The sequence below is a fragment of the Lycorma delicatula genome, chromosome 8, assembly GCF_047948215.1.
Source record: "Lycorma delicatula isolate Av1 chromosome 8, ASM4794821v1, whole genome shotgun sequence".
NCBI lineage: Eukaryota > Metazoa > Arthropoda > Insecta > Hemiptera > Fulgoridae > Lycorma > Lycorma delicatula.
Window position 1 is genome coordinate 112,325,306 of NC_134462.1, and position 26,172 is coordinate 112,351,477.

General features: G+C 28.0%; 1 protein-coding gene across 5 annotated transcripts in view; it reads left to right on the top strand.

Moving 5' to 3' along the window:
- The first annotated feature begins 691 nt into the window (after positions 1-691).
- Positions 692-26,172, top strand: part of wcy (WW domain-containing adapter protein with coiled-coil wacky) — a 58,825-nt gene continuing 33,344 nt past the window's right edge. For 2 of the 5 annotated variants that reach the window (XM_075373325.1, XM_075373329.1), the window contains exons 1-7: positions 1,470-1,644; positions 1,758-1,791; positions 3,887-3,916; positions 13,955-14,168; positions 20,046-20,137; positions 21,804-21,893; positions 25,311-25,722. In XM_075373325.1, coding sequence (XP_075229440.1) covers positions 1,604-1,644; positions 1,758-1,791; positions 3,887-3,916; positions 13,955-14,168; positions 20,046-20,137; positions 21,804-21,893; positions 25,311-25,722 — 913 coding nt within the window. In that variant the 5' untranslated portion in view covers positions 1,470-1,603. Of the gene's footprint in view, positions 771-1,469; positions 1,645-1,757; positions 1,792-3,886; positions 3,917-7,880; positions 7,951-13,954; positions 14,169-20,045; positions 20,138-21,803; positions 21,894-25,310; positions 25,723-26,172 lie in introns of those variants that run through there. The other 3 variants (XM_075373327.1, XM_075373326.1, XM_075373328.1) reach the window with 3 other exon arrangements.

Genomic DNA, 26,172 nt, shown 5'->3' on the forward strand with positions numbered 1-26,172 from the left:
ATTTAAAGTTTATTACATAAGGGCTTGAAAACAAATGTTCATTAAGTAATCTGAAACATAATTTTTTCATGTGTGATTTTTGAAGGCAAAGGGAAACATTTTTAATTAATAAGCTCAAACAAAAACCAAAAAATTATTTATGGTAAAATTTTCATTACAGAAAATTTTTAATAAGTTAGTTTAAGAAAAATAAATAAAAAATGATACAGTTCTGTTTAAAATTAAGAAAGGTCTTTTTAAAGTTACAAATAGAAAAAAATTACATTTTTTTGTAGGGTTATTTAAAATTGGCTGGTATTTTTCTGCCAAAGTTGTAAAAACTTGCTTGGAAGTAAAGTTTGAAGCAATCATGACATTCACTTCTAGAAATGTGAACATAAAAAATATTTAAAAGCAATTATTATTACCATTTTGTGCATCATAAAATCATTTCATATGTAAGAAAGAAATTTTCATGTTGTTATATCTATTAAAAGTAGTTAAATAAACAAAATGAACCAGGTAATTCATTTATTATCAATAAACTGCATTATTGACGGTGTAGGTTAAATGTCATAAACGGCGCCATTCAAAACAACGAGATTACGAGTTCATAACCTAGCATGTAATATGAAATTATCAAACGTTATTGACTACCGTTCATCCTGTTGTAATTTTACTACACAGTTCATTCATTACCTCTTTGTTAATGGCACTTCTTTGTATGGTGCAATTTTTATAGCACTTCGTTTTCGTTACTGAGCTATCAGTTTTACGTCCTGCACGAAAAGGTGAGGAAAATTCTTTTCCTAATTGTTATTGCTACATAAAAACGCATGTGACTTACTAGTGTTATCTATTTTAGTACATAGATTGAAAGTACTTCGTTATATAAACTGAAAAACTAGTACTTTGAGTGTGTTGTGTATATTTATTGATAACGCAGCAAATAGTTGAATTATGTTACTGTAATAATTATTGCTCTGATACAATATACCAGCATTTCACTTAATTTATTTTCTAAATTATACTAATTTGTAAGGTAATAACATTCGATCGCATGATTCGGGTTGTTGATATGCGTCCTTTATTCTACCATACGAATACGGGTATTTATGTGTGATATTTCAACAAGCAGGTCTTATATTTGGTGAAATGAAGCACCAAATCACTTAACATTAATTACCATAACCAAACGCGCAACCATCACACAACGCTTGCACAGCGGAATTGTTGCCAACTTCGGTAGTAGAAGATTGAGCCTGAAACTGTCAATTCTTCTGAAATACTTTGGTTTCTTTTAGATTTTAAATGATGGGTATACAATTTTTATGTTACTAGTAAAAAAATAATTTTACTGTAATGGCTTCATAATATCCAATTTTTATTGAAAAAATAATGATTATATTGCTGTTAGTAGCGGATTTCATAGGTACTAAGAGGTAAGCGTTCAACCAATCGTGAATAGCATTTTGCCTGATCTGGTGCAGTTCACGTCTGAAAAGTGACATGGCGTCTGGGAAGAAAGTTTGTTAATAAATATACGTAAATGTTGTTTTTATGATTCGTATGTATCGGGAGGGCTGTAGTTAAGGCCGCACATATTTTAAAGAGACTTGCATTGATGGTAATGCATGCAAGGAAACCTCAGAGGATCGGCGATGGGTAGGCTTTTTTTATTATTTATTTCAATTGACACAACCTCTTATCGCCATATTATGTGAAATAATTACACTACCTGCATTATTTTTCTAATTTTTATGTTTGTTTGTTTACAGGTATTTCGAGAAACATCAAGCCCATCCCTACCAGGTAAACAAGAGGCATTTCGTAATGATTTTGAGCCGGGATCAATGATATCGGTTGTCACCATTGGTATTAGTCCTAGGCTGAGCCTAGGCATTTTAAGTTTGCAAATCTTTATAATCAGTTTTATTTAAGTTATCCGTTATGTTTCATACTTGCCATAGCTTTTCTAGAACATAATTACTTTTGAATTTGGCCTTTGATAACTTGAATCGTATTGTATTGTAATAACGTATATTTACATGAACCTATATATATCTACATACATTAACTTCTTAAGCTGCATGCAAATTGTTTTTGTTCCCATTTGGCTTCAGTTAATAATTATTAAATATTTGGTCATGTTCCTGTAAATCGAAAATAGTTATATTAATGATGTAGGCAGTTTCTTATAACATAAGCTTTGTTAACTATTTGTAATATTGTTATGAATATTGAATAAAAAAAAAAAAAAATATTAAATTGATAATTTAAATCGGTTCATGTTTCTTATTCTTATTATTCAAGTTTCTGTTTGTTCAAAATTTAGTGCTCTTGACTTCATTAAGGTTACAGTCTTAGGAATGTTAAATTAATTATTCTAGTAATAATAACAAACACTTGCTTTATTAAAATCAGTAGTTGTCTTAATTTCTAACATTGGATTTGGGTTTTGTCCTACTAAATCTTGTTAAATAGATACAGTTAATATATACAACCATTATATATCACTATCTTATTTTTTATGTTCTTAATGGTATGTCCATGAAATAGGTGAACTCTTAACATAATGCAGGTTATGTTTTTAATTTAAAAAAAAATTAAAGTTATTATAGTTGTCTTAAATATTATTATTTTGAGTTTGGTTTTTAACTCAGTTTGTGTAGTACTGTTGTACTACTATTATTATTTATACTACTTAAAATCTTCCTACCTAAACAAAAGAAGCAACATAATCTGCACTCATAAATCAAGATAACTTGACAATTCAAGTTGATTTCTGATATTTTTTAGACAGCTGTAATTGTAAAATGTTTATTATAGTTAGGAAATATTACTTGTAGATTGCTTAAGTATACGTAAGTACTCTTATGGTATTCATCATGCTTTATTTTTGTAGGTGTTGTTTGGCAATTTTTTAATTTTCTTAATGATTATAAATTAGTATTTCTCACACTCAGTAATTTCTATTGAACATAATTAATAAAATTTGTTTTAGGGTGAGCTATCTGCAATTATGTAACCCATCATTGGAAACATTTTGTAATTAAACCAGTACTGGGGGTACAGTTATTTCTCTCAAGGCATGAGGTTGTTAGTGAAATTTCTACCATTATTACTTTTGATAGTTATTAAATTTAATTTAACAGTTGTACTTAATAAATTTTTTATTTTATTTATAGCTCTTTGATATCATTTTGTGCTGTAGGTCAGTGTAAATAAATTTGAGGTAAATTTTACCATTATTTTGGTTTGAAAGCTATTACTGTTATTAAAAATTATGTGATTTATTACTTAAGTTGCAAGTATGTAAAACCACACTGGTTCTTGTTCTTTTATGAACAGATTGATTAGAAGTGACATCCCATTAATGGGAAAATATTAAATTTTTCATTAATAAATTTGAGATTTTCTTTATTTTTATCTTAAATTTAAGTTGAAAAAGAACACTTATTTAACCAGTTCTTTCTATTTCATTATTGAATTAACAGGAAGTTAATATGTACTTAATATATGTTATAAAACCTTTTTGTGATTTAAAAAAGTAATAAATAAATTTATAACTATCATACTATTTAAAATGTTTTTAAAAATAATTATGATTAACATAATAGTGTAAAGTAGCTTTTTATTTTTAAAAGAATTTACTTAATAAACTTTTGTTTTTTTTTGTCTTGTCATTTGACTGATGTGATGCAGCTTTCCAATATTCTCTACCTAGTGCCAGTCGTTTCATTTCGGTATACCCCAAAAAACTTTTATATTTAGGTTTTTTTTAAGATAATTCAGAGCATTCGTTTTCTAACTGGAAAGGTTATGTTGGCCTATTAATATTTTTATAAAGTTAAATATATTGAATCCAAGAATTACTGATTGTTATAAATAAGGTTTATTGTTTCAGGTTGTAAATGCAGACTCTGCTCACCTTAAGGTATGTAAAAAAGTTATTTTGATCATATATTTTCTAATAGTGAATGATCTAAAAATTGACTTAATTAATTTTTCAATGGCAATCATATTTCATCATTCTGACACATTTTATATATTTATGTGGTATTGGAGTTTTAATTTATGTTGTCTGTGTTAATGTTGGGGAAAAGTTTGCGTTACAATTTTAACATTGTTTTTTAGTTTTGTATTTAACTTAATAATAATTAAAACATATATTACTTATTAAAAAGGTAGTTATAAGGGATAATTAATAAAAAAGGTGGTAGATACATTAATTGATTGTCAATTATAATTATTTTCATGTTTGTGCTATTTGTTTATAAACGTTAATAATTTGGTACATTATTCTGATTGTTTTAATGATTATAAAATTTTAATGAATCAGGAAATGTCAATTTGCTTCATTTTACATTATTTTTATAAATATAAAGTTTTATGATTGTATCTGTGGTTAGAGATTGTTTACATTTATGTTCATCAATGAATTTTCTAGTAAATTATTGTATTTATAGTACATTCAGTAATTATATTTAAATAGTAGTCTTTTAGTAAAATAAAGGATATTTATATGTGATGTACCAAGTTGTATTTGACATACACATTTTCTTAATTTAATAGTAATGAATCAAACACATTGGTTAGCAACACTTTATTTTCTACTTTCAAATTTGATACTGTTGTGAGATTATTTGACATTATTTTCAAGAGTAAACAATGGTTATGCAGATTTTAATGTATTCAATACATTATTTTACATTAGTCAGAAAATAAAAATAACTTAATACTGTACAACTATTTAAAATAGAAGTTGTTGTAAATGAATAATAAATATTATAGTTCAGAGTCAGTCTCCCTTGCAGCTTTAAATAAGTCTATCATTTAGGAGCTATACATTGATCTAGGTACCATATTCCATTTCATTCAGATGAGTTAGACATGAAAGATAATAAAGTGGCTAATTAAATTTAAATTACAGATTATACAAATGATTAAACATGCAAGTGAATCAAAATGCTCAGCTTAATTAACTTCATTGTTGCTTGCACAATATTCAGAATAATCTCACGTTGGCTTATGTCTTAGCTTTTGCTTACACGGATGTATTATAAATTATAGGCTTAAAATTTTTATAATTTTAAAGATAGTTATATAGAATTATGGACTCGCCTCTAATTTTGATTAAGTCTGGTTATTCATTAGTCTGGAAAATTTATTATAATTGAAATTATTTTTCAGAAACTACTTTCACCTGATTTACATCCCTTTTAAGTTATACTGAACCTATACCAAAATTTTGTAATTCAGCACTATACAACTGTAGTAATGTACATTATTTTTGGACTATATAATTTGGTTTCAGTGAAATTAAGTTAAGAATGAGATCAAATTTACTTAAGTTTAAATTAGGTTAGATTAAAGCTTAAGGTGATTAAATTATGTTAGGTTAAAAAAGGTGTAGGTTTTGGTAAACGTGCAGTGTACATTGTTTAGGGAGTAAAATTTAATTAAGTTCAGTTTAAGGTTAGGTTAGAAAAGGAAAGAAAACTAATGATTTCGTGTACTGAACTTCATGCAGTATCAGCAAATATAACCCAATTTTTGCTTCACGTGCTAATCTTGTTTAATTAATATTAAATTGGCTGATTGTTAGGCCGAGTCTATAATTGTATTCAATAACCAATTATTTTATCCAAAAATAATGTGTATTATACTTGTTCAGTACTGAATTACAAAATCTTTGGTGAGGATACTGTAATACATAACAAGGGACATAACTTGTGAAAGGTGGTAATGACACATAATTACATTTGTTTGTATTCAATGAATAACTTAGTTTGTAAAGTCCAAATTTCATCAAATTGGAGGCTGGTCTATAATTGTATATAATCATTTTAAATTTTGCAGAATTAATACAAATTAAACTTGCAAAGGTGTAAAAAAATGTGTAAATCACCGATACTGCTACTACATTGAAGTAGAAAACTTATTTATTGGTGTCCATGTAATGAAGTACCTAAAAAGCTTTGTTGTAGGTGTTTTAAACTGTGCTACTGAGAAAAAACCTGCTTTTCATTTATGACTGTTTAAATTTTATTTATGGATATCTTTAAAATGTTAGTTACACTCATATGATAATTTTTTTTGTTATAGGCAATTGTTTATCCATCTTGTTCTTGTCTCATTGAAGGTGTAAATGCATTTATAGTTTTTAATTTTGTTAGCCTCATGCCTTATTTATAACTTGTTCATGAATAATTATGCGATATAAAATTAACTATTTTAATATTAATTAAATTAAAATTTTTGCATGGAAATTATTGTTTCTTTTTATTATTCATATGAACTGTAACCTGGCCTGCCATGCTGGTTGGGTTAAATGGTTAGCATCATCGCTGATCAGCTGTTATGTGGTGTTGCAGGACCCAGTTTTAAATCCAAGTAATGGATTAATGATCCAAGTTAATTGGATTTGAATGATTATGTTACCAGTATACTTTGGTTCAATAAGTGACACTCTCAGGAGCTGGTCGGCTTGATTATGGACTAGACCTACAACTAACTAGGCTAACAGCCTGTTGTTACAGTGTAATCTTAATTAAAAGTTTGTTAATTGTCAATTGTTTAATTAAAAGAAAACCTAATATTATTATTATTATTAAGCCCAATATAATCCATATGTTTTGAAGTAGTCTTCTGTAGGATTTATTAAACATTTGTATAATTAAGGTGTGGTTGTGGCGTGTATCATATAATAATAACAACATAATATAATTAAATACCAGTTTATTTTAGATTTAGAAGAAGCTTATATTAATTTTTAAAGTTTTTTTTTTTTATTGAGTTTATTTTTAAATTAGGACTGTTTCATTTTATTTGGTATTTTTATAAGTTATAATATCTTGCTTATGATGAAATAAATCTTTTGTATTAAATATTGTTTATATCAAATGTTAATCGCTGAATTTTTATTTTTCATGTGTTATAATTAATAAAATTGTTGTCCTACAATGTAACTAAATTTACATCATAGCTAATAGTAATAATAATAATTATTATTGTTGTTATTATTTTAACATTATGTGAATTTATATGTTGACTGGGGTGCAGATCGTGTTTGGTAATTGTGTTTATAACGAGTCTGACTTTTACACAAATTAGTGTTGAATACACATTAAATTTGCAGTAATTCTTTGTTTTTTAATAATTAAAATCATTTAAATAAATATATATATATATAAATTAAGCCTCAAAATAATTCTTGTGAGAGAAAGATTTGACATTACAGGTGAGATTGATCAATTTTTTTGTTGAAATATTGTAAAATAAGATAAACAATGAATTTTATTTTATGCAATTGCATTTTCTGATTTTAAAACAAAGCTTTTTTAAACTTCTGATGGTTAGTTTTTATTTTTTATTTAAGAACTTGAAGTAAAGGATATTGTGTTGTAGAGTATGGTATTTATTTGAAGTGAGTTTATTTCTTTTTTTTTTTTTATATTTCGAGTTTTAATTGATGGTGTTTTCTTCTTTTTTTTGTAAAAAAAAAAAAAAACTTAAATGACTTCTGATTTTGAACCATAGTTATTGTTGGTTATAAGATAAGGAGAATCATTTTACAAGATAATATTTTAACTAAAATTAATAGTATATTTATAATGAAATATTGATAAAACTTAATTTTGAAAATGACAGTATTCAAATTAATGAAATAATGCTGCTGTTTTTGATCCTTAATTGGATTGAATTGATTTTTTTTTTTTTAATGGTTAATCAGTAAATTCATGAACTTTAATAAATTAGGAAAATATTCAAATTAACTGGGAAATGAATTAATGGCCTAGTTTTCTTGGGGGTTTCAGCCTAGATAGCGGAGGATGAGTAGTGGATCATATAAATTCAATTGTTACTGTCACCTTTTCTAAAATTAGTACACATCCAAGACACAATAATAAACTTTGATTGAGTGAAAAGAAAGTAAATACGTCTTAAGCTAGAAAAGGAAAGGTTGCTGTAAGTAGTAGAAAAGTGTAATTGCCTTAGATGTTGTTAATTGTACAGCAGAAGTTCATTGTGTATTCAAAAAGCAAATTTACCTTTTATATTAATAAAAGATGTATGTAATAATTATGAATGCAAACTTGGGGATTATGAACATTTTGGCTGGTATCATTTTTGCTTTAAGCTTAATCAAATCCTCTTTTTTCATTTGATTTAGGTCCACAACCATAAGTGATAAAAAGCGACCTTTTTTTATGTTGTTCTTTTTAACTCTTATAAATATATAGTTTTTTTTAAAGCTATTCTACATAGTATTCTGTGTAATTTTTTGTTAGAAAATTTTATTAAAAATTTGCTTTTTGGATTAATTTTTTTTAATGTTTGCATTATTAACAGCTTATCATTTTTTGGTAGATTTTTAACATAAACCTTGTACTTTACCATATAGGAAATGAGCTAAAAAAAAGAAATAATTACTTATAAGTTTATCTAGAAAAATCGAATAATATCCCTATAAAACAATATTTACAGTATTATTAAAAATGAAATTGAAAAAGTCTGATGCTAAGGAAGTAATTATGCAATATCTATACATAACTAAAGCTTTTCATATTTGTTAACAATTTACATCAAATCACAAAGCAATATTAATAAAACTTTAAATATATTAAATTTAAGGATTTTCTATCAGATCCACGGAAAGAACTGGTTAAAAACAAAGGTAATAAACAGTTCTTCTGCCATAATGAAGAAAATATCAGTTTTTAAACCACATGATGACGTCAGTGTCTGCACAATGCATGACAAACCATGCTAAAGAGTTAACGCATGAGTGATGTTAGCTGTATATGCTCTGGCTTTTTTTAAGGCATTTGCAAATCATTTACTGATTTTTTCTTATTCTTAAGTATTTTTGTTATTTAGTTTGTTAGCCAGGTGCCATATAAAGAAAAATTTGGAATTAATCAGTATATGTTATTGAAAAATGGTAAATAAAATTGTTTTAAATTTTATGGAAGATTATTTCAAAAGACACATAAAGCTTTTAATAATTCTATGTTCTTTATTCTGTGAGCTTAGTAGTAGTATTCTGTTGTATAGCTTTTTCTGCTTGTTTCACTTGTGGAGGCAAATTTAAAAAAATAGTAATTGTTATTCGTAAAAATACATTGTCTGAATAACTTCATGAAAATACTATTTATTCCATTTGGTCAGTTTTTGATTTTGTAGTAATTGTTGGACTAAAAGGTTAATATAATTAAATTTAATGAATAAGTTCAAGTGTAGTTTAATTTGATTTAGATTATGACTTCATGTTTGTTATTATTTTGCTTCATTTGTATTTACCAGTGAGTTTATTCACTACTTGATTAATTTTATGTTACTTCTTATCAAATATATACCATAATTTTTTGTAATAAAATTTACTTATTCATTAATAGCAGTTGAGAAAAGATTTATGTTATAATATAAATATTCTATAGAGTTTAGGAAATGCAGAAAAGCAAAAGGATAAGTTAGGAATACTTTTGTTATGAATTGAATAATTTTCTCTCTCTCTCTATATATATATATATATATATATATATATATATATATATATAAAATTTAGTAAATTAATTCTTATTGTATTTTTTGTGTTTGTCCATATCTTCCTCTGTACTAATTATATCAAAGACAAAAGTAAAACCTAGCTTTCCACCAGCAGTACAGTCTAACAATGTTTCTTACCTTATCTTATTGTTTCTCCAATTTTTACATTAAAAGTGTTTTCGAAAGTTTCCTCGTCAGTTAAAAATTAAAAAAAAAAAATTTACACATTAAATTAAAAAATTAAAAATCCGACAATTAAATTGCATACTGCGACATTAAATTAAACACATTACAATATGCGACCATTTTTAATGTTTTAATTTAATATGTAAATTTTTAAAAAGATTTTTGATTAACTGATGATGAGGGAACCCTTGAAAGTGCTATTAATGTAAAAATTAGAGAAAAAATAATAAGGTAAGAAACATTGTTAAGATTATGTACTGCTGGTGGAAAGCTAGGTTTTATTTTTGTCTTATATGTATATATATATATATCAAAATAATAAATTAAAAACAAACACCAAATACAGTAATAGAAGAATGTAATAAATTACCAAAAGTTATGGTTTTTTTATGTACTTCTTTCTCTGTACTTTTACAGGATCCTGCATCATCAGTTGGCACATAATTATATGAAAAAAGAAATAAAAACTTAAAGATGTTAAACCTAGCCATCATAAAACCAATGATAATGCGGGATTCCGTGAAAGTTAACTTTCGGTAGTTTATTAGATTCTTCTATTATTGTGTTTGATATTTGTTTTTACGGTACTTACGTATTAACGCCACCGCAGCTGTAGCTTTATTTAAAAACAAAGTAGTCAATCGGATAGAGTTTAACATAGATTCAAAACAGTCTCTTTATTAATTTTGATAAATGGTTATTTATATTTATTTATTTTATAAATATAATTTAACCAAACTTAACCTATGCTCGCTAATCTTGACTAATTAACAGGAGTGTTTTGATTATTTAAATAATAAATAATTGCAATAATTACTGAATTTATTAATTAGTCAAGGTTAGCGAGCGAAGCGAGCGTAGGTTAAGTTTGATTAAGTTATATTTATAAAATAAATAAATATAAATAACCATTTATTAAAATTAATAAAAGAGACTTCATTTTCCACCGAAATCCGATTGACTACTTTGTTTTTAAATGAAGCTGTAGTTGTGGTGGCGTTAATACGTAAGTACCGTTTTTACATATACATATTATACATATCATTTTGAGATTATTTGGCACATTGGTAAGTACAGTAGTGAACAAATTAATCCGAACAAAGGGAAGTTTTGTTCTGTTCTAGAGAATTTTCATTCTGTGGCAGATTGCTTGCTGTTTGGTGTTTCAGGTTATGTTGTTAGTTCATATACAAACAGAATTAGTGGTTTTTGTGCTTTTATAATTTATTGCCAATTAGTTTTTGGTGACCTTGTGAGTTTCCATTATAATTTTGTTATTCGTTTCTAGTGAATATAACCCCATGAAAGCAGTCAAAAATTGTTACTCTGTCCCAGCCCTCGCTAATAACTTCGACAGATTGCCAGTGAGTGTAGTGTGGGGTTAGGTACTGTAAATAAAATGGTGAAAAGGTTTAGGGAAACAGGTCCTGTTTCTAAAGTGAAAAATAAAACGTGGACAGAATAAGAAAACCATGCCTACACAGGATCGATTACTAACAAGAAAAAGCAAATTTAATCTAAGATTGTTAGCTGCTGACCTTAGTAGGGAGTTTGAGAGTCAGTGGGACTAATGTTTCTGATATGACAGTTCATAGAAGATTGTCGGTAGTGGGAAGGATTGTTTGGAAACCTAAAATGAAGCAGTTACTGACACAGGTTGTGAAGAGAAAAAGACTTCAATGGGCAAAGGCACATGAAGAATGGACTATTGAGATGTGAAAAAAGATATTTTTTCAGAAGAGACTTCTTTTCTTTGTCCAAGGGGAGAGAGAGTACCCTACATTCATATGTCAGCAGTACTACTATTACGCAAGTCCTACTACTCTAGCACACCTGCAACAAGCTCTCAAACACCCAGCCAAAAAAAGGTTTTGGAGATGTTTTACACATGAAGGGGGCAGGAGCACTTAATGCCTATGGATGGGATGATGAAATTGAACCAATACGTTAACATATGCCAAAGATAGTCCCACTTAATGCAGAAGAACCCAGAACTCATTTTCCAATAGGACCTGTACCATGTGACATGTCAAAGAAAGCAAAAGAATTCTTGAAAAACCAAAAACGGCCAGTTTTCCTGTGGCTAGGGAACTCCCCTGATCTGAAGCCCATTGAAAATTTATAAGCTACACCAAAAAGAAGACTTGGGGAAAATGAATTTTAGCATAAAAACTGACCGTATTGGTTCAATGATACAGATTTGGTTTTGAGATTGAGTCAAAAATTATTGTTCTACCTTACTGGAATCAATGCCAAAGAGGTTTAATGAGATAATAAAAAATAAAGGAGGATACATAAATTAATAAATTTGAGTAAGTTTGACTATTAATCATATTTCCTTTTAAAAATAAAATTTTCTGTTAAAAATACTGTTCGGAGTAATTTGTTTGCCATTGTATGTTAATGAATTATTTTAATTTTCAGAAAAAAAACTTATATTTTTTTTTTATAAATGTGCATAATTATAATATTTTCTTAGTTAATATAGTGTGGTGTGTTATTTTGAAGTTTTATTTCATATAATTTGTTTTAAAAAAATTAAAATTTAGATCTGAATGCATCTGGTTATTATTTATTGCAAAAAAAATTTTGATGACAAAATGCATATTTTCTTTGTTAAATAATCATATTAACGTATGTGTGTTTTAAATCAGAGATTCTTTAATTGAACACTTAAAATTGTTGCATAGGATATTTTATACATTATATTGGTAGTGAACGAGCTACTAATTTATTAGTTTCAAGTTTTTAGTGTATTTGTTACATAGTGTGGATTTTTAATGACACATAAAATTAACATTTTATTGTTCTTGTAGATTAGATGTATTCAGTAATTCCTGGACAAAGAGGAAAATATATCTAGAAACAGATTTTGGCTTTTTATTTATTTACAGTAAGTAAATTGAATGTTCAGTTCAGTTGGATCTGATAGTTTTTTTAACACAAACATTTTTTTTGTCTTCCTTTTTTTATTTGATTTAAAAAAAAAATTAATTGTACTGTAATGATACCTCTTCAGTTTGGGGATGTACATTGTGCTTTGTTTAGCAACTAAACCTTATTTCAAGAAACCGTGCAGCAGATGTAAATGTGAATGTATCGTGTCATAGATAGTAATATCTCAGTAGTTAAACCAAGTCATTTTGTTACTCCCACATGCAAGTCAATTATTGCTTTATTTGTATAGTGTACAGTTAGCTATCACTTAGTCTGGCACCATGGTGTGCGGGAATGATAAACAATTAAAAATTTTCTTGAGTCCCTGTTGTTGAAGTTTAATACTGATAACGTCATTTGTAATGCTTCACACCATTATTCAATTCAGTGAAAGAAAGTATTTCAGCTTATTTACCGTGTTACTTTGTACAGTATGATAAAGTTTCACAGTTGATTTTTATAACACTTTTATTCAGTGTTATTTTCATTAATTTTAATTTATCTTTTATTTTTGTGTCAATGTGGTTTTAACAATGAATGATTCTGTTGTGAAACATAAACTGGGAAAACTGGTGAAATTGGTATAAATCAAAAGATTGTGTCTTGTTTCATCTTCTTCCATGCCATTGCAATTTTAATCGGATGGAATTGATACAGACACAAGTCGAAGGCTATATTGGGAGTATTAATAACATAACATTAAGTTAAGTGATAAAATATTTATTAGTGGAAGGTGTTTAGAGTAGATACAGATGCTTTGAATATTGTGTTCAGCATGTAATTAAAGAAGCAAAAACCATGGGAAGTGGACAGTTTGTGTGAAAATATTATTGAAGATATTATGATGAATTTGAAAAATGATAACAGTAGTTCATAGCAGTTTATCATGTATGGAAGAAATACATTGAGAGGTAACAAACACTTTTTTCTGCTTTACTTGATAAAATTAATAATAGCAGTAACGTATTTTCTTAAAGTTTTTATTTTTAAGATAAATGTATATAATTTTATTACAACTTTCTAATTTTGTATTACAAGTTATTTTCACTTCGCTTTTATGTAATAAGTAAAGAGAAGTGTTTTTTCTTGGATGGATTTTGCTAAATTAAATTAGAATCGTCATACTGTTATGTTTTAGTTTGCTGTACGGTTTTGTGAGACAAGATTTAGTGCTGCATGTTACAATCCAAATCAGATTTCAGGCTGATCATCATAATTCACATTATCTATACTTCCATCGCTTTTAAGGAGGATATTTATTTAATTTTATGAAGAGTGTTATCGCTTGTTTATGTTGCAGAATTCCAAGTACAGTTGTTCAAAGGGGAACTATGCTGACAGATGTAAGGACGACAGAATGCGGGACTCTCCTAATGGCAACTCCTACCGTTCGGATAGTCCAGATTCACAGAGCCCACGTGATAGATCTTATCATAATAAAAGCTCGTTCCAGAAAGTACGTGAAAAGGAGAGAGAAAATAGAGACTACAAATCAAGGGACAACAAATATTCTGGTATGCTATTATTTAGTATCTGTGTTTTGATATATAAATGTAACAGGGAATTATCACTTCTCTTAACAAACAAAAAAAAAACAGTTTTGGGGTGGGAAAGGGGGAAATCACAATGTTAGCAAATTTCTGTAAAAGTATAAGGGGGAAAAATAAAAAGTTTTAAGGATGTGAAGTTTTATTTTGGTTTTGTCAGGTGGTTAACACACATTAACAGATAAACATTTATCATCTTGAAGAAGTCTGTAGCTCTTTAATTTCCCCTCTCTGGAGGGGAAATTAAATCTCAATAGGGGATTGTTCCCCTCGGTACTGTAATAACAAAACAGTAAATCAAAATATTTTCAAAACTGTTTTTGTTTTTCATTAGGTGTATTGAAAAAAGCCCAAATAAATTAAAAATCAATTTATAGATAATACATTATGTGCTATTTTATATTTAATTAGAAAAAAAAACATTTAAATACCTAATGTATAATTTTATTTCAGTAGTGATGAATAATATTATTTCTGATATAAATTTATATCTAAAATATTATATCCAAAATTTATATCTGATATAACCAATATAAATTTGATGAATAACCATTGCGTGTCTTAATTATTATATCATGGTTATGGTTGAGATTATTATTATTGTTTAGATTAATAACTTAATTATTTTGACAGTACTTTTTTTACGGTCACCTAATTTGGATAAAAATCAGACAGGTTGTGTTGATGATTAGTATAAATTTTATAATACTAATTATATCAAAGAACATTAACTGTGTACGTGTTATAGGTAAATATTACTACAAAATTAAATGTTTATATTTTCTAGACAAATATTATTTAATTTATGAATTAAGTTGGGTTAATAAAGAGTAGAACGTATAAAATGTTTGTATAAACATTTAACTTTTTAGCTTTGCTTTGAATAGAGAGATGTTATTCACTCTTATTTAAGGGTCCAATAAATAATAACTTAAAAATTTTAAATTTACTTAATCATTAATGGCTCGTGCGCTATCTATTTTTATTAGGTTGTGTGCGAGGCAGTGTGTTTAGTTTTATTGTGTTTTTAAGCTAAATGTACACTGTTGTTAGTTGTGTTGCCCAAAATGAGATCGGTTAACATTTAGGTAGATTTCATTAGAAAGCTACCTATTGTAATGGGTACCATTATTTGACTTCTGGAAAATTTGACATATCTTCATGTTTCACATCCCGTAGACTCCAAAACCACTGTCAGTTCAAAAGTTTATATAACTGCCATAATTTTGCGCCGGTCACTTTCAAATTGATACATAAAATATAATGACCCAAAATCTCAGTCGAGTTCGTTAATGGGCAAAGTGGGACCATGGGGGTGAAAATGGAAGGGGGCTTTTTAAAAAAAAACAAAAGACTGATATTTTGTTTTTTAATAACTTTCTTATTAAGTAAAATGTAGAATTCATTTAAAGTTCCTACTATTCTTTGGATAAGGGCTGAAAATCTTAAGTAAAGGTTTTTGATATCACCAACTATTGTTCCGGGGTTGGGAAAATTGGGGTTTCAAAGACAAAAAAGATTCCCTTAATAGCCACAGTATTGAATCTATTTAAAGTGGTCATTAGTCCTCTAAACATTACCTAAAACCTTTGTGTGAAACAATTTTGATATAACCAACCAACCCTTACGGCAAGGGATGACCAAAATGTTGTTGGAATTGTAAGATGGGGCTTGTCATATGTTAAACATATGAAACTTTGTTTCACATGCAACCATTGTTTTATTGAGTAAATTGGAAGTTTTTCTTAACTTTAAGGTGGAAATCTTTTTTATTTCCTGCTTAGCATGGGTGAAATCTACCTCTGCCTTCTGGCATGCAGAAAGGAATTTTTTTTAGTTTCTATTAACAGAACTAGAAATCTTATTTTTATGATGTTTTGCAAGTACATTGTTTAATTTTTTCCATCTAACTTATTTTATATATTACATCCAGTGGGATGTGCTGTTGATGTGTAATAATTAAAGTGGACATTTAATTTTTAGATTTTGAGTAAAATTTTTGTAAGTAGTTTTTTTGTGTTTTCTAAGTTACCAACTCTTGATTTAAAATAATCTTTGCTGTTAAAAAAATATAGTTTTATAATAAATTTTCTGAGCTTTAAGTTGGTGTTTATTTAATTTATTCTCTTAGCTTATAAAATACTTCTTTTTGTACTTAAATAAATCAGTTGTTTTCATTAACAGAAAATTTATAATTTATAGAAAAATAATTTTTAGAAAAATAAGCAAATTAAATTTTGAAATGGTGTGGCTTTTTCTTCTCTTAGTCCCCTTTTATAAAACAGCCTAATTTCAAGAAATATTCATGCTTTAAACGACTAAAGATCGAATGTTAGATGGCATTTGTGGTTGTATAGTGTATTTAATAGCATTGTTTGATTATTAGTTTTTATTACAAAATAACTTTTTGAGAATAATCTTAAAATACTAATTATACAAGAGAAATTTTAGTAAATATTTGAATGGTCCTTTCAAGTCTCAGCGGAAATATTCATGGCATCTCTTTTTCTATTTTTCCTTAAACGATCATTCCTTTCTTGGTAACTTTCCTTTAAATATCACTCTCTCATTTGAGCAGTGTGTTTAGCAAGCTACTCATATTTTAGTTATGTAATAATAATTATATATATATATATATATTATTTACTATATATAATTTTCATATTAACTAACAATTTGTATATTATGAATGGGTTTCTAATGTTAAAAATTGTTATTGTATATGAACAAGAGCGGTCTAGTTATCCTCATCTAAGTGTAAAAGTGTTTTACGCTTTTACATTGTATTCCTGTATATCTGATAAGGTAAGCGCTTATTACTGGAAGATAATATTGCAAGATTATATATATATATATATATATTTATTTATTTATTTTAGAGCACTCACATTTCAGGAGTAAATGCTAGTAGAAAATATTGTCTGGGTAATTCTAAAGTGGATCCCCTCTCACGTTCCTTCAGTACCACACTCATCCTCATATTATATATGTTTTTGATAACATTGAAGTGGTTTTTCTTCTGTATATTAGTTTAACTTGTATAAATGTATTACTTTTTAGATTGTAATTTTTAATGAAAAAACAACATATTTTTAATTGAAAACAACACTTTTCTGGGACTATTTTGATTTATTTTTCAACGTAGTCACCAAAGGTCTGTGCACTTAGTCTAGCGTTCCATGAGAACTTTTATGCCAGTTCGGTATGTCAATTTACCCAACTCCTTAAACTAACCCATCTGTGGCAGCAATAACTTTATTATTGGTCGAAAATTTCTTCCCTCAAAGTCATTTTTTTTAGGTTAGGAAACAAGCGATAGTCACTGAACCAGATCAGGTGAATATGGAAGGTGCGGGAGGATTTTGAACTTGTGGTTCAAAATGCTCCTGCACCTTCCAAATAATTCATTGCTGAATATTAACTACCATATAATTCATTGACTTTTGTCATTGTAATGATTGAAGTGTGAGCTGGAGCATTGTCTTGATGGAAAAGCACTTTTTCCCCCAAATGTGGTTGTTCTTCCTTAATTTCATTGCCGAGATGCTGCAATAGGGTCTCATAATATTGGCCATTTATTGTTTCATTATTTTTAAGATAATCGATGAAAATTATCCCATGTGCATCCCAAAAAAACAGTTACCATAACTTTTTCATATGAATAACCATTTTTGCTTTTTTTTTGGAGCAGGTTGACTTTTTTTAACCTATTGTGTGTCATGTAATGATGAACCAAAGTCTCATCAACAGTAAAAAATGTACGTAAAAATTCCTTGGGATTACGGTGAAGGAGTTTGAGACAATTGCTTAAAATATTTTTTGGCTGGGCCTAAGCAAACATGGCAGTCATCTAGCTTGTTATGCCCAAATGTTTGTGCAAAATATTGTGCACGCATTCTGTTGACATGTCTACAGACTCTGCCTGATAACTCATTCACTGTCATTTGTTGATCTGCCGAAATAATTTTATGCTTTTTTCTATTATTTCTGGTGTAGTAATTTCAGAAGGGCATCCATTGTGTAATTAGTTAACCTGTACATAATGTAATTGGTTGACTATCTTGTTTTATTTTCGTTTTTGTTTTATTGTGAGAAATTAAGAGTTGTGTTAGTTCTTTATTGAATTAAGTAAACAGTATAGTTAACCAACTGTTATGTAATGTATTATCTGTTGTGTATTAATTATATTTTTTATATAGATGTTTATGACGTTATTTATGATGTATTTTGGAATGGTTCTGAGTCATAAAATAGAAAATCTGGAAACATGAGTGCATAAATATTTTGATAAAAAAATGTTTTACTGTAATTTTCTTTTTCTGTTTAGCCTTTGGAATCACCGTAAGTTATTAATTTCAGAGGATGAATGAGGATGATATGTATGAACGTAAATGAAGTGTATTCTTGTACAGTCTCAGGTAGACTGTTCCTGATGTGTGGTTAATTGAAACCCAACCACCAAAGAAACACCGGTAATCATGATCTAGTATTCAAATCCATATAAATGTAACTACCTTTACTAGGATTTGAATCTTAGAACTGTAATAGTATGTTGTTTACATGTTTTGTTTTATACTTCTGTTAAAAAGCAAATTAAGCGAATGTTATGAATTTGTATAAATAAGTAGTGTCTGTATGATTTATATCCTCCTGACATGTTCCTCAGAACAAGTTACAAATTTGTTTTACATGTATATGTACCAGCTGAAGTATCTGTATTGAAAGCACAGATACTTAAGCTTTTTTCAACTTAAAGAAAATATTCCGTATTTGTAAATCTGTATGCAGTTTATAAAATCGTAGTTTAAATTTGATTGTGAATGGAAATGAATGGCCATCTTATGTTACAGTTTTGTGATAAAGCTTTTGACTAATATTTTCAGTTCTTTTGTTTAGTTGGAAAAACAAATCTTTGCATAGAGTTGTTTTAGGGTATTTTCACCCTGTAAAAAATTTATAGTAATAGTCTGCTAACTTAAACATATTTGCCAGATCATGAGTTTCCAGCCTTCTTTAACTCTGCATTCCTTTTCAATCATTGTTTAATTTAAAAGTTAGTAGTTAGAATTATTTATCCTTACGCTAGAATAATTTATTCCTCGGTACTCATCTCAGAATAACTACCAAACCTTAGCTTTTTGTCTGTCTATGAAGTTTGAGAATTAATGGTAAATATATCAGAGAACTTAAGTATTTTTATGTATAATTTTTTTTATTTTAACATCTTATGTTTTACTGTCACAATAATAACAATACGTAATGATGTTAGTAAAATGTTTGAAAATTTTCTTTGATCTCAAAACCTTAAACCGTTGCTAAAAAAATGTACTGTCAGTATCACACAAGATATGTAAAACAGCTGGTCAAAAAATTAGTTTGAAAATATAGGCAGGAAGTCTTTAAAATATTTTATTGTAATTTTCTCTGTCTAGCAGAAGACATAGTGAGATCAGTTGTCAATTAAATTCATTAATGAGTTCTCATCAGATTGGCAGACTATTGTTTTTAGTCAATGAATATCACAATTTGCAAATATCTGTTTCTATTTTTCATTTAATTTAAGAGCAACCTGTTTTTGAATTGTTGATTTCAAGTAATATTAGAAATTCACAACGAAGAATGTGACATTTCACATTATTGCTTTATCATTACAAAGCATGTGATAAAATGCAAAAAAAATAAATATTTGAAAAATTTCAATCTGGGGTATTAAAAAGGTTGAATATGTGTGTGTGTGTGTGTGTGTGTGTGTGTGTGTGTGAGAGACTGAGTGTGTGAGTGTGATCCTATGTATATTGTTATTCTAATGATAAATAGACAATGCGGATGTGTTTCTGTTTACAGACTGTGTTACAAACAGATCACCGAAAGATAAACGCGGAAGAGAGACTCGTGATTCCGAGCACAGGACCAATCATGATAGGAATAGTTCAGAGGTGAGAGAATATACTGCAGCAATTATAAGTCAATCTATATTAATGCATATCCTGTCTCTATAATGTATAACCGGCTAATTGTAAATAAAAATATTTTCTTGTTTTGTATTAGTTTTGCCCATAAGAAAACAGTTGAGATAAACAGTTTTTTTCTTAAGGATAACTGATATACATAACTGTATTGTTTTCTCCATACGTAGGTTTTTTATAGTTTGGCTTTTTACCCTAATCTAATTTAATTGTGTTGAATTTTACATGGAGAATCCTTTTTGTCTTAGTTGTGGTTATGTTCTTGGATATTTTTGTGATTTGAAAATATTGCAAAAACTAAAATGTGATTTTACTTACTAGGTATATTTAAAAAAAAAATCAACCAGCCCAGCTTGATGAAGATTGTACTGAAAGCTGTCTTAAACTTCATTATGTTGATTATGGTAAATATCTTAATCGTACTTGTTTGCTCATAGGTTGCATTGTTTTGTTTATTAAGCTACAGAAACTACACAAAGCATAATCAACTAATCACTGATCAGGTGATTTGTTACACTGGGAATGACTTGAAAAAAAGGGGTATACAGTGTTTGTATTTTTTAAGGTTTACAGTTTGTCTATCAATGTTAGTATATTAAACATATTAATATTACGTCATCATAGTGAAAATTGAATTGCCAAATTCTGTTTTACATCAAACATAATCGGTAGTTCCCATAATAAGTGCAATATGTGTAAGTATTAAAATTTTTATTACATGTAACATAATTTTTTTTTAACATCATTTATGTCTGTATTTGTGCAGATTTCAGGCAATACAAGCAAACTATATAAGGAATTCCTTTAAAAAAGGTATCTACCATCAACATTAGTAGTACTACTGGTCTGTTATTTGTAAATTAGCAGCAGACATCAATGTTTTGATGGGTTTAATGTATATTTTTGTAAAATAGTATTAAGTATAAAGAAAAAATCTGACAACAATGCTGCTAAACTTACTTGGGTTAAGAGTAGAGTTTATAAAATTTGTTTGTAAAATAAGTTTTATCCTTCTTTATCTGTAAAATAAATTTGAGAATTATTCTAATTTTTGGATCAGACCCTCATGGAGGATACTGATCCAGACATCAGTTCCAGTATACACAGGAGGATTTAGATGTGAGGATGGGGAGTTGTGAAAAATATTTTATAAAATATTTGTTGCAGTAACCTTTACTATTGTTGTGACTTCCAAACTCATCTGCACTCTTATCTGCTTTTTTTTACTTTTTGTTTTAAAGTTGCGGGAAATTAAAAAATAATACAGTATTATAGATGAAAGCCGGGAATTTGTATGTGTTCGTAAGTAGAACTGAACTCGAAATCTTCAAATTTGCAGTAGCTAGATCATTTACGGAGAACCCATGCAAACACTCAATTTTCACCCATGGATGTGGTTGGAAATATCTTCCAGTTTTTACTTGGTGATAGATTTTTTTTTTCTTTATGGTTCTAATTTTCTGAAAGATGCTAGAAATTATGGTGAAAGTATAAAAATATACAAATTAGTCGAGCAACCATTTTTACTATAATTAAGCAATTTGATATGGAAAGATTCCTTACTCATCCATACATACAGAATTGTGCCTTTATGTCAGAGTTAATAGCATTTGAATGAGTTTTATTTTGTTTTCAGAAATTAATTTTACATCCAATAAAGTTAGCATCACAGAATTCTTCTTCAAGGGATTCACTGCAGCGGAAACCGCTGCACAATACTTGTCAGGTAAGCATGCTAAGAAATTCTTGTTTCTCTGTTTAATTTTGTGTGCACGTGCACACAATTTTTTTTCTAATCCAGTAGGCATCCTCCTCCTAGTCTTCACTTCAGTCTATTATTCTATTACTTGTGTGTCCTTCCATGAGGGAGTTGCACTCAGAATTTTCTAAGTGGTTTAATGATTAAGGCATAAATTGAAAATTCTATATTATCTAATTATCATTAGTTAATTTCCCATTTAATGCTCTCTTATATTATTTTGCTATATTATTATAACAATTTTTTTTTACATTAATAATGCTTTGATGTCCAATTCATTTTTATTTCCTTGTACGAAGTAAAGGAAGTATTGCGATCGTGAAAAATGTCAGTTTTCTAATTTCATCGGAAATATCCATTTTGACTAGTTTTGGCGTGATGTCTGTATATACATACGTATCTCATATAACTCAAAAATGATTAGCCATAGGATGTTGAAATTTTTGATTTAGGACTGTTGTAACATCTAGTTGTGCACATCCCTTTTTTATTCCAAAATAATTGGATTTTGACTTTTTGTTAACTGCAGTAATAAGCCCTCATTGAGAGTTTTTCAACAATATATCATAAGTGATACTTTTTCAGTTAACCCAAATGAAACTTTAACCTTTTCAGATCATATAGCCTTGGAACTGGTTATGTGCGGCGTCAGTTTTAAAACTCTGTTACAAAATCATTTTATGTGGGATCTAAGTCTGGTTATTTTTTTTATATTCACAAAGGAATCAGTTTTATTACACAATTTGAACGACTTGTATACAATGTAAAATGTTTTATTTAGATTAGAAAGAATATGACCATTTTTTTCTCAAAAATGTGCTTGTATTTGTGTGTGTGTGTGTGTGTGACTTGTGTATTATAATTGCTATGAGGATTACGGATTTATTTATTATTTACAAAAATAGCTTATCTTACTAGCTATGTATTGAAACACATAATAAATTATGATATACGGCACACAAAAAAAAAAGAAGGAATTTGTGGTCATAAAATACATCACTTTTACTTGAGGTCTATAAATATCTTTTCTGACAAATGATATCGGTAAATATGTAACACACATAGATTCGTAATGAATAACAGTATACAGTAAAAATGTTTTTTTGTCAATCTGAATAGCCTTTTTAGTGGTGGGGATTTTTATAAAACGTAGTTTTCTGAATCTACTTTCACTTATACTAACATGTTACTAATCTGTGATTTATGACACGGGTTTTTCATCGTATTTTGCCCAATTTTCAACCGATTTGCTTGAAAGTATTATTTTTAAAATCAGCAAACTATGTTTCATAAACACTAAGCAAAAAAAAATTTCACTAATAAAAAACGCGGTAGAAATGTGCAAAAAAAATTTTGCAATTAAATTATCATAATTTTTGTACTGTTTCAATTTTTTGTTGTTACAGGCATAAAAAATATCCAATCGTAACGGTTTTTTTGGTCAGAATCTGTTAAATCTCTTGAATATACTGTAATATTTTTCACAAGAGTGTAGCATAAGACTATGAAGGGAGGCAATCAGATACAAACATATTTTCGCGGAGCGCTAATCAACCGCGGATCATTGTGATGGGAAAAGGTTAATTGATGAAATATTTGGATGATCTTAGATGGTTTGAATTAGACTTCATCTCCTTTTTTTAAACTTTTATTTTTAATTTAATTATATTGATTTATTAAATTTACAATAAATAATAATACAATAATAATAATAAAAAAAATATGTGGAAGAACATAGAAGTTATTAATGAAATAAACTTTTGTGAGATTCATGTAAAACATCAAATTTAAATCAGAAACAAAATTTTATAATTTTATAAGAACAAATTTTTAATAAACAAATAAAATAAACTTACTATGCTGGGATTTGCGAAACAATGTACTAGGAGTACATTGTACTGGGAGTTGCTTATGCTTCTCGAGCTTAAAAAAAAAACAAAATTACAGTAACTCAACACATCAAAAAATATTTCTAACAGCGATTGATATTACTAATTACTTATAAAAATAAAGAAAAACGACAATAAACATACTTTACTCAGATCCCCATATCTAGTCTACTTAAGTTTGTAGAACCGCTATTACATCTACTTGTATACATCAAAATTTAACAAAATATCTTATTAATACTTATGATAGTAAGGAATTGGCCAATCCAAAATTAATTTTGATTACAATTTTAAACATAATTTGTCATTTTAACATGTTTCAATAATAATATTTTTTAATGTTATAAGAAAAAATTGACGGATAAGAAATCTTCTGATAAATCCATGAATGTCTTTATGGAATGGCCTTTACTATCAAATTCTCATACTTTTATTCCGTACAAATCGCCGCAGTGTATGATTTTCCTGATCAGATTTTTTTTTTTAAATACTCAACACTCATCTTATCATGACGAAGTCCTGCATATAACTAACACTTTCCGATGGTGTCACAGGTCTAACCCTACCATTATTTCTCTGAATTGTCCAAGTCTGTATGAGTGTGTGTACTCACACAAACATAACACTTTGTGTAGAAAATGTTTGCTCATCTTTCACACATGATGTCATATTTCTAAAAATCTATTTTAAGAAGGAATTTGATAACTAACGAATCATGCTGCTATTAATTTAATTTTTATGTTTTTAAAAAAATATATATATTGTCCATCGACGTATTAAGAAATCCATATAACATATAATTTACAATAAAATAAATTCACCAATTTAAATTAGTCAATTCAATTTAATTTAAATTTGGGTTAGAATTTATCATGGTTACAATTTTATGTACTTTTCATTTTTAAAAAAATATGTATATAAAAAAGAAAAAAAGGCGTACAAGGAATTCATGTGTTGCCCACATCAGATTTTTTTCATATCTTTTCTTTCTGCTCTTGTCTAAAAGTTTCTGCATAATAATAATAATGTGTAGTTTGCTACTTTTGAACATGTGATATGTACCACTGAGAAAATCGATAATTGGCCTAGTGGTTTTTTTTGTTGAAAATATTTATGTACTTCAAAATAAGTACTCATAAGTACTTATGTACTTAGGATATATTTATATACTCGAAAAAAATTTGTAATAGCATGTGTTGTTAACTCCTCTATCTTCAGGGATGTGTTAATGAGTTGTTATTAAAAGTGATTTGTGAAATATAATGTTTTTATCATTTTTTTAAGTGTATTTGGTAGATGTATTGTGAATTTTATTCTTTTGATTGATTGTTTGCCGGGAAATTTGAATGCTTTATTCATTGTGTAAATTAATTATTAGTTTAGATTTCTTGATTTTGTGTGTATGTATTTTTTATTAGCATTTATGTGATTTTTATTCTTAATACTTTTTATTTCTACTGATGATGATTAATGGTTCTTACTTCTTTCTTTTCAGGACAAAAGGGATGACAGGGATAGGGATAGAGAAAGGGACCGTGATCGTGATAATCGTGAACGTGATAGAGTGCTGAGAGTTGGTGACTGGTCAGAGCACCTTAGCTCATCGGGTAAAAAGTACTATTACAATTGTAAGACTGAAGTATCTCAGTGGGAAAAACCACGTGAATGGTTAGAAAAAGAACAACAGCGCAGTCGCAGCACCAATGTCCATCAACAGCAATTGCAACAGCAGCAGCAGCAACAGCCAGTGCAAGTACAACCTGTGGGTGGTGGAGGTACTGCTGGCCACATGGTCGGCCATTCTGTCACATCTACAGCATCTGTGAACTATAATATGACTAATAGTACAGCCATAACATCAGCAAGTATGACTGGACCTTCCCCTAGCCCGAGCCCCAGTAGAAATGGTAAGTTGATATTCTTAGTATATTTCAGATGTGCATGAAGTAGCTAAAGTAGTAAATAGGAATTTTAAATAATTATTTCAGCCCAAATATAATTTTAAATATCAACATTCAAAAACACAAATAGTATATCGGTGCTTAAGATGTCATGCAGTTATAATTTAATAGGGTAGTGAACATCGGAACCAGTTCATCTTAAGTAAATATACCTGCTTTAAAACCAGTCTATTATCAGAAAACCAACTTATACATTCTTTTTATTTCTTAGGGCTGAGTTATTAGAAAAAAGTTCAAGAAAATTCTCCCTTAAAAAGAAGTTTCTTTGGAGTAGATTTATAAATTATATAAATGAGTCGATCTTTCATTCTGATTGGTACATTGAGTTACATTATATAGATCATAATTTCATTTATCTTAATAAGATAAAATATAGTATAAATATAAAAACTAATT